This window comes from Vidua macroura, chromosome 10, assembly GCF_024509145.1.
Source record: "Vidua macroura isolate BioBank_ID:100142 chromosome 10, ASM2450914v1, whole genome shotgun sequence".
Classification (NCBI taxonomy): Eukaryota; Metazoa; Chordata; class Aves; order Passeriformes; family Viduidae; genus Vidua; species Vidua macroura.
The window spans coordinates 20,395,902-20,414,939 of NC_071580.1; the positions used below are offsets into that span (position 1 = coordinate 20,395,902).

At 52.9% G+C, this 19,038-nt stretch overlaps 1 protein-coding gene across 2 annotated transcripts in view; it reads left to right on the forward strand.

The window, feature by feature from the left end:
* The first annotated feature begins 9,904 nt into the window (after nt 1-9,904).
* The window catches only part of EPHB1 (EPH receptor B1), a 77,343-nt gene continuing 68,209 nt past the window's right edge, over nt 9,905-19,038 (forward strand). For both annotated transcript variants that reach the window (XR_008438555.1, XM_053986011.1), the window contains exon 1: nt 9,905-10,109. Coding sequence is in view for 1 of the 2 variants with exons in the window: in XM_053986011.1 (XP_053841986.1) it covers nt 10,052-10,109 (58 nt within the window). In the remaining variant the exon portion in view is untranslated. The remainder of the gene's footprint in view (nt 10,110-19,038) is intronic.

Consider the following 19,038-nt stretch of genomic DNA (forward strand, 5'->3'; position numbering starts at 1 on the left):
CCTGTTTCTTCCTTTAGCATTCAGGATCACTGCTCTCTGTGCTGGCATGACCCAAGCACGCCTGGGGGTGTGGAGACTCCCACAGATTAAACACCGTGTTTTGAGCCTGTGTTAAACACACTTCATTATAAGTCTCCATTTTCTGGGGATGTGCTTGTCTGATAGACAAAGACGTGCACCTCATCCCACGGAGCTCTGTTGTAACTCTGTGGGTTTTGTAGGGAGCTTGTGAGGCTCAGAGGGGCTTTGACGCTGCGTTTGCTCCCCCTGGGAGGGCTCCCACCTCCACACTGGGTGCAGAGCCCTTCCCAGCACAGTGGCTCAGCTCTGCAGGCAGCAAGAGGTGAACAAAACACCCCAGAGCAAGGAGGTGGGAGATGAAAAGAAACTTTGATGAAAGAAATGAAAGGGCAGGGAAGGGAAGGGGGTGTAGCATGATGTCACCAAGATATGATTGAAGCTCCTGGAGGGAAAGTGGGAGCAATACTGTGGGAGAGTTGCTGGAGTTTGAAGGAGATGCTGATGGATGGGGACAGTGAAGGTGCTGGTGGCAGCCCTGTGGCCGCCTGGCCATAGCCACAGTGTTAGCACTTTGAGTTGGGAGCATGTCATGATCCATCAACCCAAACCAGTCAGAGACTCACAGGATGGTTTGGATTGGGAAGGACCTTGAAAATCATCTCAGACCTCCTTGCTATAGGCAGGGACACCTTCCACTAGATCAGGTTGCTCCAAGCCCTTCAATGCTTGGCCTTCAATACTTCCTGGGATTCTGCAGCCACAGCAGTGGCTTTCAATACTTCCAGGGATACTGCAGCCAGAGCCTCCCCTCCTCCTGACTTTTAAGGATCTCCCTCAGCTCAGAAAGCCCAGGAGCTCCTCCTGATGCAGCAGGAGGAGAGCTTTCACCTGGTGTCTGAGAGCTGTCGCCTGGTGAGGAAGAGCTGGACGTGGGATAATAGGGAGAGGTGGTGCCCTCTGCCTGTGGGTGTTCCCCAGCAGGGCTCTCCAGCTGCAGAGGAGCCCTGCTAGGAAGAAATGAGTCTCAGCTGCCATGTGGCTGCGGGATAAAGAGGGGCCCAGGTGTGCTGCAGGAGGTTCTGAGTAGCTGAAGTGATGCTTATCGTCCTCTCTGGCAAAGTAGGGGCCTTTTGTTCCTTCCACCAGAGTAGTGGCTGGAGTTGTCCATCTGCTCCATTGCCCTAAGCCTGAGGGATGTGGCTGAGCTGTCAGCGAGCTCTTGGGATGTCATAGCCTACCTCTGATGGGAGATACCCTCTGCCAGATGAGCATTTGTTCTCTTTGACCACCACAGTTCCAGACTTGTTACCCGCCCTCTGCTTCCATCCATTTTGGGGAGTGATCTTGTATTGGTACACAATGGACCCATCCACTTGTCTGTGCTTGTGCTGTGAGCCTGGAGCTCTGAGAACACACCTAGAAATGTCATCTAAAAATAATGAGATTAATGATCCCCACCGAAAGTCAGACTTTAGCTTTCCTAGAGAGCAGGATGGAAACAGTAATGGGAACTTTTTTCCCAGTGGGCAGGAATTCTTGTTTCTAGCTAACCAAGAGTGAGCTGTAACCCAGCCAGAAGACAGCTTGCCACAGCCTCATTTGTGGGGAAAATCCACCTTTTTGGTCAATATTTAGTTTCTGGCACACAGCAGAGCAGTGGCTCTGAGGGATGCTGGCCCATGATATCCTGGTGATGCTCAAGGAAGCATGTCCCTGGGAGGAGGTGTCTACCTTGTCCTGACAGACCTGCTGCCTTTCCCTGCCTGGCTGGGGAAAGCAGGAGGATTTCTGCTGCTTTCCTCTTTTGGTTTTTACCTTTTTGGACCAGGTGAACGTAAGGACTCCCTTTCCTGCTCTGCACAAGGGAGTCTGGATATGCTTCCTTCCATCCCTCCAGTTCACTTGCCTTAGTTCTTGTTGGTGTTTCACACTGTCTAGAAACCTCTGTTATATACCGGGAACATGGAGATTTATGCAAGAGAATGTCACATTCTGTATAATAAATTTACCAAGAGGTTTTTTTTTTTTTTCTTTACATTACCAGCAACTTGTAACCTCTGTAAAATCAGTAATGATTTAGCTGTAAAGGGTTTGCTGTAGCGTCCTTCAGACATGAAATGAGCAAATGACATTGGATGCTGGCAAAGTGAAATGGGGATTCATTCCTTTTCCCAGAACGGGGCTCACTTGTGGACAAATTGGCACGAGACCTGAAGATACTAAATGGGCAAAGCAAGCTTTGGAAATCAATAATTTCCTATTAATGAGGAAGGTTCTGCACTCCTGCATGTCTGCAGAGAAGGAGAACAGTGCAGGGAGGATGTGTGCCAGCCCCTGCAAATGTCTGGGGTCACCTATGGTGTGTAGAGAGCATCTTGTGTCCAAGCCACCGGGTCTTTCCCCGAGTTCCATTGCATTCCTGGGTCGGGCTTTATTTCTTTCCAGCGGCAGCTGCCAGTGAGGAGCCCCAGTGCTGCCTGCTGCTGACCTCCAGAGGTTGGTGGGGGTAAACTTCAGCCACCTGCGTGGCCCGAGGGGACTCGGGGTGCTGGTCCCCAGCCCGGGCAGCAGCAAAAGGGGGTGTCTGGCCCCAGCCCTGGTTGATGAGTAAGTGAGGAGAGGAGATGGCTCTTTTGGGTGAAGCCTTGAGTAGCTCTCCTCGCTCGGATGCTCCCCGAATTTGTACCAGCCAGGAGCCTGTTCCCCAGTCTGAGGGGTCCATGCAGACCCATGGCCAAATCTGGCCGCTGTTGCTCAGGCTTGGGGATCTTGGGGTGTGCTGAGACTGTAGGAGTGGGGACAGACCGCCCCAGTAACCTGTGCCCGCGTGTGTAGTTGGAGACTCACCTCGAATGCCGCTCTGAGATGGCCCTGCTGAGCTGCTTCTTCCTCCGTCCATGCCCTGGAGGCAGGGATGTGCAGCCTGGAAAGGGGTTGGGATGAGCTGTGGCATACGCGGGAGAAATGCCTGCAGAGAGGCATATGTGTTCAGGCCTCATTAGGACAATTTCCTCTGTAATTGAAGAGCTGCCTTGCTGCTGTATTACCCGTTCCTGGTGAGGACTGTCACTGTCCCCAGCTGGCTGCAGCCACCCCAAGTGCAAAGCTGGCAGAGAGATGGAGAGCACAGGATGCTGCTCAGGTGGGGATTGTCCTTATGACCACAATGAAACAATCTGGTCACAAATGATGGTCTTACACAAACTGTTATAACACATGACAGTTAATTTTCAGAATTACCTCTGAATAAGTTTCAAGTTTTGGCTGAAAGATTTTTTTTTCCCATCCAAACCCAGATTTTCCTGTTGGTTTTCTGTAAACTGGTATTTCTAAATGGAAATAATTTGATGTCCTTATTAGCTTTATAAAAATAGAACTACAGGTAACAATTAAAAGCTTTTTTTGCAAACCCTGATCAAAAGTATTTGCAGTCTTTGATCAAAAAGGTCTGATTTTAGTTAAAAAAAAAGCTGTTGCTGTGTTTCTTCTTCCCCCACCTGTATTGCCCCCTCTGTTCTCCTCCTGCTTCCACTTAGGCAAAAAGAAATAACATTTCCACAGGCTCAGTCAGCATCAAAGAGTCACTTATTTAAAGGGAGGAAGAATATTGTGATGTTTCACTGCCTGTTTTGGATTCTGTGAAGGAATTTCATTCTCTCTCAGATGCCACATCTCTGGCATCCCTCCCAGATCCGAACTCTCTGGAGGACGAAGGCAGAATTTTCTCTGAGCTTTGCAGCTGCCAGATGTTAACCGATGAAACAGCAGCCTTGCTGCTTCCCTCTTCACTCTGGGTAAACCTCTGCCTGCCTGCCCTGTTTGAAATGCAAAACTCCCTCAAATCCCGCTTGAAGGGTTCTTGATGTCTTCTGCCAATCAAGCCTGGCGAGGACTCCCTTTATCCCTCCTCCAGCAGGCTGCTTTAAGAATTGCACTTGTGTGCGGCTCTGCGGAGTGCCTGGACATCCTGAGCTGTGGTGTGGAGGGCTGGGAGTTGAGACTGGGGCACTTATCCTATCCCTGGAAGTGATCTGTCCTCCTTCCTGTAGAAAAACAGTCTTCCTCCCCTCCCTGGATGAAGATTCATGGAACAGAGCTAGGAATGTGCAGGTCACTGGCAGGCTTATCACAGAATCACTGAGGTTGGAAAACACCTCCTGGATCATCGAGTTCAAGCTGTGATGGATCCCCACATTGTCACCCAGCCCAGAGCTCTGAGTGCCATGTCCAGGAGTTCCTTGGACATCCAGGGATGGGGACTCCACCACCTCCCTGCACAGCCTTTTCAATGAAGGTGCCTGACCACACTCAGAGTGAAGAAATTCCTCTGATGTCTAGCCTGAGCCTTCCCTGGCACAGCTTGAGGCCTTTTCCTCTTGTCCTGTCCCTTGTTCCCCGGGAGCAGAGCCTGGCTGCACCCTGCTGAGTTGTAAAGAGTGAGAAGGTCCCCCCTGAGCCTCCTTTTCTCCAGGCTCAGCCTTCCCAGCTCCCTCAGCTGCTTTTCATATGACTCTGAGCCCCTGCCTGAGCAGGAGGATGTGCATGATGGGAGCCAGGACGTGGCATCTCGTGGTCTTGGCAGCTGATCCCTTGGGAGTGACTGTGGGAAGGGCTGCCTGGATATTGCCAGCTGCCCTGTGGTACCTGTGATCCCTGTTCAGAGGGGCCCAGGGGCACTGCTGGGGCAGTTCACATGTGTCCCTGGGCTATCAAAGCAGTAGCTTGGTAAAGACCTGGTTGGGAGGCAGGTTTCTCTTGCAAGCAGTGAAATGATCACGGCAGAACTCGCTGTGTGAGGTTTGGTGTGTGCAGGGAGGCCAGGGGGGCGCAGCAGCTCCTTCTGGCCATCACCTCCTGTTTCTGTGAGACTGATGATCAATACAGTAGGGAGGCTGCAATGCCTGCAGAGACATTCACTGGCTTGTATGTGTGACTAGCAGTTTTAGGGCCTTGAATATTCCTGGTTTTGTTCCTTTTACCTGGGAAAAACTGCTGTTAGTGCCCCGATGATGCCAGCAGTACCAGGCACTTGTGTGCTCTGTGTAAGGGTGCAGGACACATGCTCTTGCCCTTGAGTGCAATCATCCATGTAATTACCCTGTGAGCAATAGGACTGGGGGGAAAAATCATATTATCCTTATGATAGTGTTTATGGGACCATTGATCAAGGTGACAATTGGAAATTCATCACGATAAAGCAGGAAAAAATGGCAAGTTTCCTGTGCATGAGGTGAGCACCTGATCCAAGCCAGCTTTTCACACTCTGATGTGTGATTTCAGTAGGAAAATATCTGAATGGGACCCTGAAGCAGCAGATATGGAGTGGGCTGGACCATTCTCCCTCCTCCCTCCTTCTTTGGATGGACTTGCACCTTAAAAACTTCCCATCCTTTGTGTGCTTCCAGATATGGGAACACAGCTCAGACTGCAACAAACCAAATGCTGAGATAAAGTGAAACTCTTGTGGCAGGTTCCCCTCCCTGCTATTTTTTTTTTTTAAGCTTCCAAAGATAAATTGCATTTCGCTTCAAGATAATGAAATTTCCTTGGAGGAGCGACATATTTTTCTGTAGCTTTTGCATTTGGAACATGAGGAGAGTTTTTATTTTAAATCTCCATTGAAAGTGTTTGTCTGTCTATATTTTGCTTTCTTCCTTGTGAATGTTCTGACTTCACAGAGCTAGCAGGGACCCGGAGATGGAGTGTTTCTGTCACTTATTATAGCTTGCCTTGGCATAAAATTTAATCTTTGAATTTTTTTTCTCTCCTAAAGAAATGGAAGTTGAAGCTAGATTAGAAACAGATAAAAAGATGTCATCCATCCTCAGACAAAGGAGTTTTTGTTTTTCTCTTTTGCATTTGCCTTTGTTAATCCTCTGCCTTCAAAGGGAACAAAGAGATCCTTCCACCTGGAGAACCTAGGAAGAAAGGGAAAATGAGGAGAAAATGGCATGGCTGATCTGTGCTTGTGTTGTCCCACAGCTGGCCGGTCTGCTGGGGCTTGCAACTGCCCTGAAAAACCCAGTTAAGAGGAAAAGCCAGGTAGCAGAAATTGCAGCATCTATGAATCAAAGGAACTTGTTGATCTTTATCTGTCTTTGCTGTCCATTGCTAGTGAATCAGGTGCCTTCCCTGCCTCCTTCCCCATCTCTGTGGCAGTGCGGAGGGGAGGGCATGGCACGTCCATCCTGTTACATGGTGCTTGGTGTCACACTGAGCTGCCTGAACACTGCTCCCACCAGTGATTAATATGTTCTTAGGCACTGAGAGGCTCGAGGCACTTGGCACTTGACTGTCTCCTATTTTGGAACATAATAAACAGAATATTCCACCAGCAGAACCTGCAATTTATCTTTCCGTACTGCGCAAGGAGTTACTCCGTGGCCTGGCTCAGGCTGCATCTCTTGCCCAGGGAATTAATAGACTCTTCCATACCTCAGCTCCCTCTGTTCTCACTCTGGTTTCCAAATTAACCTTCATCTCACCTACTTTTTCTTCACGTCTCACTTCAATTTAGTTCTCAAATTGTTCACATGACAAAGGAGTTGTCCTTCCTCCAGCTTCTTCTGCTCTGATAAGACACCTGAATTTTCTGTGAATGCCTGGAGAGGACAATAACTTCTCTCCCTCCCTCTTTCCCTTCAGCTTCCCGATGGTATTTAAGCCCAGAAGTCTCCCTGAGGTTATTTCTCCTGGGAGAACAGTAAGCAGTTTGGGTTGCACTGTGCCAAGTGGCTGAGTTGTGCCTTGAATACACTGAACATTTAATGCTGCTAATTAATGTTATTACATCATATTACATTTATTTAGACTCGCAGGAAGGGGTTCAACTGCGCAGAAGGTGCTGCAGGGGCTGGATGCTGCTTGCCAGCATTGCCCTTGTTACCTGTCTCTTGTTACGTGGTGCACAGCAGACAAGTTTGGAATGCTGGAATATTGAAGGGACCTGCCTCTCTTATCAGGGAGAGGATTTACCAGCTCCTCAGGCTTTGGCTCTTGGGAGGATGCTGTAGGTGCAGGCTTTTCCTCTACAATTAATGCACAGGCAGGCTGCTGGGAGCAGCAGGATTAGGGATGCAGGAGCAGTGCTCCTGCACTATGTGAAAAGCTTCCTACCCTCCCTGCAGGCCTGGCCTCGGCTTGGAAAATGAACCGGGAGTGTCATGGCTGCTTTAGCTCTGTGCTTGTCCTGGCTGGGAGGCTCCCGTGTCCTCTGCTAGCTCTGCTGCTCTGTGAGGCTGATGCAGGGGAGGTTTGTTTGACCTTTATCCTGCTCTGAGCCGCTCCTCTGTTAGCGAGTGGCTCACAGGCTTCTCCTGCCACCAAGGGCACCGTCCCAGTGAGCTCCCAGTCTGAGCTGGGTGGTAGCTCTGGTGCAGGGCAGGAGCCTTGGTCACCCCTCACCTACTGTCACAGGAGATGTCAGGCTCCCAGAGTGTGGGCTCACTGCTGCCAGCAGATGCACAAGGATGGTCTGGTGGGATCCATGTTTGTGCTTCAGCTGGTCCTGTCACAGCCAGTGTGGTGGGGATGAACAGGGACTGGCACAGGCTGTGACCCCTCTGCTCTCAAAGGTGGCTCTGAGGGTTCTTTGAGGAGGAGATCTGTGCCGTGCCATATCATAAGTCTTGGTGCTTCCTTTCACTGGGATCCCAGATCTTCATCCTCCACAAAGGCTTTGGCATCTCCTGAAGCAGCATCTGAGAACAAAGGCAAAGCTGTTAATTAAGACAGAGCTAATTCTGGCAGCCGGCTGCTGCCATTGCAATGTGCTGTGGGCTGTGAGCACTGAGGGACCGGCCGTGCACCCCGGGCACAGCACCACCCAAAGCCCTCCCTCTGCAGGGTTGCTCCTGCTCTGAGCAGGTCTGTGCCCCATGTCCTTCCCTCACAGGGGCCTGAAGGGCAGAACTGGAGGTTGCTGGTAGCCCAGAGGGTGGTTTTGCCTTCTGTGGGGTGTTTGCCTCCCACACATGGCTGGCTCAGAGAGCAACATGTGCCCAAAAACCCATCAGGCTTTAATGCCCTTCATGTGCCCTCCAAGGGGATGCTGGTGGGCATTGTCTCTGGGGCAGGTGGTGACAATCCACTGGGTGTGCAAGGAAGAGTGGCCCTGTGACAGGATGCTGCCATGCTGCCACCTTCCCACTCCCACCCCCAGATGGTACACAGCTTTTTCGGAGATGTGTCCTCCAGGAGAAGCAAAGCCTCGCTGTTGGGAGACTCGGAGCAAGGCTGACAGAACAGAAAACATTTTGAACAAACACAGCTGGCTGTCACCCAGCGCAGCCAACTCTTTGGCCAGCTGAAAAGAAATCAGAAGAATATTGATGTATTATTCTTTTTTTTTACCCTACAGAAATTGTCAGGCTTTTTTTGGTCAAATGTTAGTTTCTGAATGCAAGGTTTTCAGTTGATAACTATTATTTGGGAAGAACCCCCCCCCCCCCTCGCCAAAATGAGGCACTTCTCTGGATAACTCACAGGCTCAGCTCTTTGCCTCTTGTATTCTCAAATGATTAACATTTTTTTGCTTTGCACATCATGAATATTCTATACTTGAGCTGTTACTGAGTTGTGCTAGATCAGATAAATAACATGGTGTTGCTTTTATGGCAGACTGGATAAAGATGCAAATAATACTGACATTTACTTCACAGTTTTCTTTCTGTGATCCTCTGAGTGAGTAAACTGGATTGCTGAGATATTCATGGGAAGGAAATGAAGAAGGGTTGTCAAGATGAAAGCAAATTTCCTTAAAACTTAGCCAGAAGGTTCTTGGCAATTTTTTCTGTTATTTGCTCAGCTGAATAGGAGCTGCTTGCAAATAAATTTTGCACAACCGCAAAAAGAAAACTCTTGTTCCCGTGGCACCTCTGACTGTTTTTTGCACGCTCTTTCCCTGAAAAGCTGACGATTTTCCAGCGTTCGGTGTCTCTGCAGGGTTTCTGGTCCCTCCGTGGCGGCAGGCGTGCGGCCGTGACCGGAATGAGTCCGTGCTGCCTGCCCTGCCCGCTGTTTTCCCCAGCCCGCCTGTGCTGGCATGCACGGGTCCCTGCCGAGGGGGCAGCTCGGCTGTCGGGTGGGCAGCGGAGCAGCAGGGGATGCTGAGCCTGCCAAGGCCGACCGGGGCGGTGCGTGGGGAGAGCGGGACCGGGCGAGCGTCCTTCTGGATGGTTCCTTTTGGAGGCTGTGGATGTAGATCGCTCCTGGCTGGGCTTGTGGGTACCGGGGCACAGCCCCGGGCTGGCAGCTGAGCATCCCGGTGTCCCCCGAGCCAGGCCGCTGCTCCCGGGTGCCCATGTGGCCGCGGCGTCCGGAGCGATGCCCAGCGAAGGGTGAGCGCGGTGGAGAAGGCAGGAGGCCGAGGGGGCCCCGCGTTGTGCCCGACCCCTGCGGCCGCAGCGTCTGAGAGCCTGAGGGGAGCGGCCGCGCTGAGGGCGGCTGGGCAGCGGGGCCACGTCTCTGTGGGGCTGACGGTTCGCTCCACATTCCTTTTGGGGGCGAGAGAGGGGAGCGGGATGGCGGCGCTGTGATCCCGCCGGCGCGTCCCCGCGGCTGCGGCCGCCCGTCCCTGCCGCGTCCCGGCGCTGCGGGGGCCGGGCCGCCCCGTCGCGGGTCCCACTGAGGGGAGACACGGCCCGGGGGCGTCCCTCGGCCGCCAGGGGGCGCCGTCCCCCTTCGCACGGGCGCTCGCGGAGGGCGGGGGCGTGGCCGAGGCGGGGCGCGGCGCGGGGATTGGCGGGGCTGCGGCGGGGGCGTGGCCGGGCGGGCGCGGGGATTGGCGGGGCGGCGGCGGGGGCGGGGCCGGGCGGCGGCGGGGGCCGGCGGCGGCGTGGCCGCGCGCGCCACTCGCGGCGGCGATGTGACCCGGGCGGGCGGGCAGCGGCACCGGCACCGCCACCGGCCCGTCCCGTCCGCGGCCCCGGCCCGCCCTGCCCCGGAGCCACCCGGCCCGCGGACGCACCCCCCATGCCCGCTCACGGCCGCCCGCCGGTAGGGGCTGTCGCCTGCGGGGCCCGAGGAGGCGATGGCTGCGGATCTGGTGGTGCTGCTCTGCCTGGCCGCCGCCGCGGCCGCCGTGGAAGGTGAGCGGCGACCGGGACTACCGGGAGCGGGTGGGATGCTGAGCCGAGCGTCTCTGCGCCGCCCGCGGCTTCTGCAGCTGGGGAGCGGGCAGGGAGCGACTCCCCCGCCGGGAAGGCACCGGCACTGGGCTAGATCCTGGCCCCGTGGCCCCGGCCCCTTGTGCCAGCCCCGGTTACGCGGCCCGCGGGCGGTGCTGGCAGCCCGTAACCTCGGGAGGGGGGCCGGGGATGGAGGAGGAAACCCGCCCGCATCCGCGTGGGTCTCGCCTCCCCTTTCCTGCGGAGCCCTGCCGGGCGCCGCGGTGGGGTCACCTCCGAGGTCCCTTCTGGTCCCCGGCGCCGCGGTGGGGCCGTCTCCGGAGTCCCGTCTGGGTCTCCTCTGGTCCCCGGGGCCGCGGTGGGGCCGCCTCGGTGGGCCGTGGCGGTGCGCGGAGCCGCCTCTGCCAACCCTCCTCCTCGCAGCCCCGGCGGAGGATGGATGCGCCAGGAGCCGTGGGCAGGCGGTCTCCGTTTCTGGGGTGAACTCAGCCGGGAACGCTTTGCCCGGCCATGGAGCCACGGAGCAGGTGCGTGCTCGTCCTCTCAGCACGGTGCGTGCCAGCGGGCTGGGATCTTTTCCCCATCTCCCGCTTGGCTGTGGGATTTGCTGGGCAGCAGGAAGGTGCCTGCAGCCAAGAGCCGAGCTCCGGGCGGTTGGCCTGGTGGGACAGCCAGCCCGCCCCAGCCTTGGTGCTGTGTCGCTGCTCCGTGCCCGGCATGGCTCTTGAAGTATTGCTTCGATTATTTTTTCTCTTTATTTTGCCGCTGCCACCTTTTTTGCTGGTACAGCAGCAGCTCGTGGCAGGGGTTGCCCAGCGCCGGAGCGGTGGCTGCGAGCAGGGGACGTGGTGCAGCCCCTCGGCTGTGAGCAGCGAGAGGCGCGGGTGGGGAGATGATGCTCGGGCTCTCTAACCGCTGCCGGCCGGCGTGGGGCTGGCCCTCCTCGGGGGGTTTTAATGTGAGTATGGCTGTGGCTGGGCTGGAAGCTGATGGCAGGAGGCTCCGGCTCAGCTCGGGCAGTGAGGAGCTGGTTCAGGAGCTGGAATGCTGCTCCGGTGTGGCTTGGCCGCAGCTCCTCTCTGCTCGCAAGCACGGCTGCTGGATCGTGGCGGGCAGGCCCGCTCGATGCAGCATCCCCTTCCCGCTGGCTTTTGGCTGGCACACGCGTTTGCTTTTCGTATTTCTTGGGCTGCCTCATGCCATCTCTGTAGGAATCGCTGGAGGTGGGAGTGCTGGTGCCATGCCGAAGCGTGATGGATGCAGCGAGCGCGCGTTTGCTCGGCGGCGAAGCCGCACGTGAAGAGGCGAGACCTGTTAGCAGCGCTTCGCTCGCCGGCGGTCGCAGCGTCAGCGGCGGGAGGCACTGCTGGAATTGCGGCTGGATGGGACACTTGGGCTCCCTCCTGGGCTGAGGGCACTCCCGGGTGTCACCCAGGGTGTTCCCCAGCTTGCCTGGGCTCTCCCCGGGGGCACTGGCAGTGTCCCTGCCCAGGACCGAACCTGTCGAGGAGTGGTGATATTTCTACTCTGCTGAGGAAGTTGCTTGGATAGTAAAGTAGTATCCTAGGAGAGGTCTCAGTTTTTTGGGAAAATTTTGTATGGGGAATTTCTGAAGGTCGAGCAATGGAATCTGATTTGGAGTTAAGGCGAGAGTCTAATGATGTGGTCGTATAAAGAAAATGCCTTTTAATGGGGTTTATTTAAATCTTACTGGATCTCTTGATACAGAGGTTGAATTGCTAGATTGAAACATGGTTTTCTCTAATGGATCTGGAGCATCTCTTAGGACCTGCCCTGGGGTCTGGCTTTCCCCCTGGAGCATTGGTGAGGCTGGATTAGCTGGCTGCACTCTCTGAGAGCATGGCAAAGCCACGGCTGGTGCCCTGCTCTGCCCTGGGCTGCAGAGGCAGCTGAGCCAGGGATGGCTCCCTGCATCCCAAATCAGCCAACGAGACAAAAAGTCTTTTTCCTGTGATGGTGGGGGAGGTGTCTGGGGGTCTGGACCTGGCTGGAGGGGGAGGAGGATGCAGCTGGAGTCAGGGCACGGGCTGCCTCCAAACCACTCTCGTTATTCTCCATAAAACCTTGCTAGCTCATTGCCTGTGCCACGCGAACCTGGATATAGTAATAGAGTCACTTATCTGACTTTTTTTATGGTTTCTTGATTTTTACTAAGTCCTGTGGCTGGATTTTTACTAAATCCCTTTTCTGCTGGACACCTGGACGTTTGTAGTAATTTATAAATTTTTTTTGTGGCTTGCAAAGAGGAAGAAGGATGCGAGAAGATGACAGCACCAAACACTCTGTCTCTCCCACACCCTGCAATCACTCAGGAGCCGCTCGCGTGCTCTCTCTCGTGTTAGCTGAACCAAATATAATCCATTTAGCATATAGAGAGGGTGGTAATGGACTGACGTTACATGCTTTAACTCGGGTTGGAGCTGTTGGTAGGTCAGATGGAGCTGATGACCATTTCGGTGCAGCTCTTCCACGTACTCTGTTTCACCTGCCTGGCCTGCTCGCCTCTCCAGCATCTCCCTGCCTCGCGCCTGCTCTTTTAAAACCCAGGTTTTTCTCTCTGTGCTTGCAGCATCACGATAAGCAGAGCACAGGAGGGAGGTGGAAAGCTCTGCTTGGGGCTGGTGAATCTGGCTTAGTTTTCTTCCCCTGCTTATCCACCGGCTTCAGAGCTGCCGCCTGGGAGAAGAGTAGGGATGGGGTTTGACTGGAGAGCGAGTCCCTGGCTTGTGCTCCGTGCCTGCCCCGCTCTCCTCCCTGCTGGCTCGGGATGCACACATCTGTTGCAGGCATCCTTTGGGCTTCCTGCGCTTCCGCCAGGCGCCGGAGCGGTGCCTGTGCCGAGCAGGCTGGGAGCTTCCCTGAGCACCAGCACCCTGTGGGCTCCCACCTCTGGCCCAGCTGCTCCACCCCGAGCTGAGCCCTTCCCAAGGAGAAGCTAGAAATAAGTCTTCAGGAGGGAATTTGCAAGTGCTGCTGTTCAGCTGTCCGTTTACTCTTGCTTTCTTTGCTCAGAACAACTGAGGGGAAAAAAGAAAGCCCTAAGGGGAAAACCCTTATTCTTGGCATAATGAGTGAGCCCAGATCTTGTCAGCCTGAAGGGAAAGTGTAAGTCATGGAAAAGGGGCTTGACACTGCAGATGCTTATGTTGGTTTTTTTTTCTTTTTTTTGACTAATTCCTGGTATCTCTGCTCATGGAGAAGGTGAGGTCTGTGTTTTCCTGTTCTTTTGGATATTGGAGTGCTGCATGTTCTCCCGTGTGTTAAGTGGCCCTGACTGCTGTGGCATGAGCTGCCAGAGGGTTTGCTAAGTGTCCTCTCACCCATCTTGGGTACAGCTCCTGACACAACAGGGGGGAATAAAACCCTTCCATTGGTCTTAGAAATCAGAAGAAAATACTGATGTTGGATGATGAAAGAGGTCAAATATGTTTGTTTGGATCTGGATCCAGGCTATGGTGCTGAGCAATAGATGTTTCTAGCAGAGATGGGTTCTGTAAGCTAAAGAAATGCTCAGATTTGATGAAAAGGGGGAAATGGTACCTTGGGCAATGGGTAACTCGATGCTACTCAGGTCAGCAAAGTCTCTGAGACCCTGGTTCTGGTGCGGTGGGAGTGCTGTGGGATGAAGCTGATGGAAGTGATGCTCAGAGCAAAGCTGAGGAGGCTCCTGTGTTGTGTGTGCACTGCACTGGCTGAGTCCAACCAGCTCCAGGGGGCTTTTTTACCTCTCCCAGCTGGGGGTATCCTGAGCTCAGCACGCTTGGAAATGTCTTCCTGCAGGAACCCCAAAACTGTGTGATGCTGCCCAAAGGGCACCATGGTGCTTTGTTCCCTCTAAAGAGACAGTGTTGGTGTGAGGAGCCATTTAAGAGCATAGCAAGGCCGGGTAAATACTTAGGGTTGTGGGAGGGAATGCTTTCCCCAAATACTCCTTAAGATGTAAAAGCACATTTCAATTTGACCTTGTTCTGCTGCAAACAGAGCTCTCAAGGGTTGATGCACGCATCAGTACTGGGGCAAGGCAAATGTTAAGGCTGGATGTTGGCTGGGTGGCAATTTGGGAAGGCATCTCCTCAGCTGGAATGGTAGAAGGTTGGAGTGAATGTTGCTTACAGGTGTTCCAGGTTGGTGTGGGAGCAGAAGGGTGTGGAAAAGGATGGAGTGATGGCAGAGTAGTCCCAGGAAAGAGCTGGGACCTTGGGTGGCCCCTGGACCCTGAGCTGGTTATTGCATTGTTCAGCTCTTGGGGTAAACACGTGGACATTCCAAAAATGAGCAGCTTGGGAGGCTGCCTGGGAGCGTGCAGGGAAGGGAGCGGACACAGAGGGGATGCAGACAGCAGGTAGAGGCAACACAGCCCTTTCTTTCCTTAGGGACAATGGGAGCAAACTCTTGCCCAAATCAGCTCCATGGCTTTCCAGATAAGTGGCAAGTGCCGATGGGCTCCCTCCTTCCCTGTAAATGTTGCTCACAGACACAGCTGAGTTGTTGGAGCTCTTTTATTTTGGTCACCATCCATTTTCCCACCAAGTCACATCATGAGAAATAGTGAGAAAAACAGAACACGTGTTTTGTAGGCACGAAAGGATCTGTGCTCTATTTATTTATTTCTCACAACTTTTGAATTATTGAAGTGCATTCAGGGGAGATTAACTTTCCCTGCTCAATATTTATTATTGTTTCATTTCCCTGAAAGTTGGAGCTACAGGAGCTTTGATGAATGGGCTGGAAGGTTCTGTAGTTTCTCTATGGCTAATCTAAATATGTCCGTATCCTTTGCTGAAAAGCTAATTTGTAATTTCCTATGGTAATGCTGCTTAGTGAATTATAATGATACACCAGGGCCTGCTTTTCATCCCAGCCCTCTGTCAGGGGAATAACGCTACCATTGGAAAATGGTGTGAAACCTGGAAACTGGCCATTAGTCCCCTAAATTTCTGGTCTAATAACAGGAATCCAGAAAGCCTGTGCACCGTCTGGTCTGTTTTCTCACTTTGGGGCTGGAGAGCATCCGTCTGCCCCCAGGTTGGTTCCAGGCACGGGAGAGGTGCCCTGTGCTGATGCCATGACCTGTGGGTTTGCGTCAGCGACCAGAGCTGGATGGTGCACGCAATCCCTGCTTCTGGAAACCTCTCCCACCACCCCAATTATAACCAAGTGTTATCAGTCTTTTGAATAATTGAAGAGGCTTTCTGTTGAATATTTAATTACAATAATATTTGGTTAGCAGGGGTTGTTGGGCTCGGTTTGTGCAATTGAGAATTGCTGCAAGAAAGGCTGTTAAAAGGAAAATGTTGTTGTCTATGATCATTGATTTATCTTTTTTTTTTTCTTTTTAAGCTAATCAGTTACTTAGTTGAAATTGGTTAATTAGCTCAGCTCCATTAAGATTCTTTGGCATTTAAACTTGATGTTTCTAAATAATTATAGTTTTGCCTGCTAAGCCCACAACCCAGGGTGACCTAATTACTATTAAAGCAAGACGTGCTTTGGTCTGGCTTTAATAAGTTCCTGCTGGGAGCCCTGCAGTGAAAAATCACAGAGGCAGCAGTTCAAAGGGGAAGGGGCTTGTGCTGAGCCCTGGACGAGGAAGATGAGTGTCCTTCAGCCTCACTTCTTCCAGCTTAAACCAGGGATGGTCTTGGTTTGGGAGGAAGGGAGTCCCAGAGTATCACATGGTTGACATCTCTGTATTGTGCACTTATGTCGCAATGGATGGTCATGGCAAGCAGTCGTTTGGAGGAGGTGAGGGTTAAGATTGGTTTTAGTTAATTGATGAGTGTGAATTTGCTTTTTTTCTCTTCTCAGTCATTCCTCTTAATAAGCAGGATGAATCCTTTCAAGGTCTTTTTGGATGGGGGGAGAAAAAAAATATGGTATTAAGTTAATCTTGGTGATTTTTAACAGTATTAAGGTTATTTAGGTTATTACTAAGATCTAGTGGAAGTTGTCCCTGCCCATAGCAAGGGGTTGGAATGAGATGATCTTTAAGGTCTCTCCCAACACAAATCATTCTGGAATTCTAGGATTTTATGTATTTATTTAAAAATTTGAAATATCCAGGCCAAGTAATTAGGCATCAGTAGAGCCTCAGGTATGTGCTCATTAGTTAGTGAAGGAAATGTTTATTATCTGGGAAGGCATCCAGTCAGGGTTACTGGTGGTTGGAGCTGATGGAGCTTTAATTTGTTATGCAATGAGTAAAAGTGGAGGGTGGGAATAGGTAAAGGGCTGTGGAAATCCTCACTTCCAGGCTGTTTCCTGCCATCCTTCATGAGGGTTTCATCACAACTTCAAAGGATTGTTTTATGATGCTCTCTCCTCAAAAGCCCTTCTCTAATCCCACCTGCCTCTCCAATCACTGGTACCCAATGTGCCACATCCCAGCAGCAAGTGGGAACCAAGCTTTGGATAATTCAAACCCAGCCAGCATTTTCCTTGGATTGCTCCAAGCACAGCCAGGTTTAGGTGTCTTTGCCTGACTATATATTATTTTTATGAGAGGATGGGCAGCTTAGCCTGCTGGATGCTCCCTCCTCCTGCCTCTATTGTCTCCCAGGAAGCCTCTGAAGTCCTGCAAAGCCCAAGACCTGTTGCACGTCCATGTCTTTCCCTCCCTTTCTCTATTTTCTTCCTGTTTGCAGGGCAGAGCCGGGGGATGCCTTTATTTATGTGTCCTGGGCAAGTCACCTTCAGCTCAGGGTGGGGGCTGCTTCTCCTCGAGCCCCAAAACCTGGGCAAGCAGGGCTGCTGTGCCTGCTTTGAGCAGCAGGTCGTGCTCTCTGTGTGCCGTGGGTGAGCTGGCAGGTGACACCCAAAATGCAGCTGGCTGTGATGAAGCTGGGGGTACCTGGAGCTGGTGTTGGTCACTTGTCTCCTGCTGCTAAAACCACACCACGGGTGGAGGGATGGAGCAGGGAACGGCCGTGTTTGAAGTTTTATGGAGGTTTTTCATTTCTTTTTCAGCAATCAGAGGCCATGGACGGGCCTTTGATTACTCGAGGCCTCCGCTGGCTTCAGCCACTTCCGTAGCTGCGGGGCTGGAGCCGCCTCATTATCATCCTCACTAGGGCCCTGTTGATATGAGGATAATTGCATTTTGCTCAAAAGACATTAAATCACCGCGGAACAGGCAGAGGGATGTGAATTACATCTTCCCCGGGAAAACTGGGAACTCAGCAGAAGAGTTAAAAGGGAAACACTGTCCTCAGGGGGCAGGAGGAGAATGGGGCTGGCTGCGGGGGGCTGCTCTGGGCTCTCTGGGCATTCCCTGCCCTCTGAACGGGGGATACTGAGAGGGAGACAGCCTGATGTACTGGAGGCAGTCTGGGGCTGACCTTCTTTTCCCCAGAAATCTGCGGCTTCTTATTTCCAAATGCCCAAGGAACAGGATGGACATGTAGGGAGAGAGCATGAGTGGGATGCTCTTGGAATGCTCCATTTGATGCTGGCTTTGCTTTTCATTTGAAACAAATGTGTTTGGAAGTAACAAAATTGTCACAATTGTACAGTCAGAAGTTCTTCTTGTGATGGTTTTGCCTATTCCAGGACCTTTCCCTCCCATTATGTGCCCATGGAACTGGAGAGGGTGTTCCATAGGTGTGTTTGCCCTCATCACATGGCCACTCCATCCCTGCTCTTCTGCTGTGATTATTTTTAAAGCAGTTTTTATTTAGTCCTGGAAATTATGAGCATGACCCGGCTGCAAGTGAACCTGGAGCACAGAGCTCTTCCCCAGCCTGTGCAGTTTGGCCAAAGCTCTCCAGAAGCTCCACACAAGTGGGTGAATCTCCTGGCCTTTGCTGCCTGTGCTTTGCTCCTTGAGCTGAAATTGCTGGTGGGGGTCTAGGATGTTTGAGCCCATCAGGCTCTCAACAGAGGCACTGCGAAGTCAGATACAATGAGGTTATTGTGACCAGAGATGGACTGTAAAGTGGTAATTTCTGGTGTAATGAAATAAAAGAGGATCAGTTCTGTACTGTGTTTCCTGGGGAGGGATGTGTGGCTCCTTGAGCCATGTGCATTGTGCCAGGTAACCTCCCTCTTGCTCAGTCAAGTGGAGAAAAGCAGCAGCTGTGCAGGAATTAAAGGCATCAATGCCTTTTTCTTTGGACCCAGCTCAGGTCGAGCCCTCCCGAGCTCTGTCTGTGGGCTGGCAGTGCCCCCCTGACCCCTGGATGCTGCAGCCAACTTGGTGGAGGAGAGGAGGTGGCTGCTGGCTGTTGGGAGCTGTAAGGGCATGAGCTAACTGTGTGCAGTATCCTTCTAAAACTCAGCTTTTATTCTCATGCCGTGCGTGGGTTATTGCCGCGCTGGCGGCACTGCTGTGTGCCCACAGCAGGGAGGCTGCTCAGAGCCTGCCTCAGAGCCTGCTCAAAGCCATGGAAAGCTGCTCCTTAACTTCATTGGGCTGTGGCTGAGGCAGGAGAAAAGGGGCTGCTCTGAGAAGGACGCTCCCTCCAGCCCTGCTTTGTGTGCCAGCGCTGGGCTCTGCTTGCAGGGCTGATCAGGGACGAGGGAATCCCTGCTTTTGCATGGTTGGCTCCTTAACTTGTGGGAAGATGGTCTGGCTACCTCCCACCAGTGGGAACCACTTGGCAGCATCCCTGAAAACAGTCCAGCTGCCTCCCACCAGTGGGAAACACTCAGCAGCATCCCCAAAAGTGGTCTGGCTGCCTCCTACCAGTGGGATGCACTCACATCATCCCCAAGAGAATCTTTTGTTAATAAGTCCCTCCAGCTTCCTGGCAAGGGGGCTTGGGAAGTGATGGGTGGGTGCCCACATTACCCTGTGCCCTGGTAACTCCTGTGTTTTCCCACTCTGGACCCCTCCTGCTGGCCTGTGTGGCCACTCCCATCTCCTGAGTCA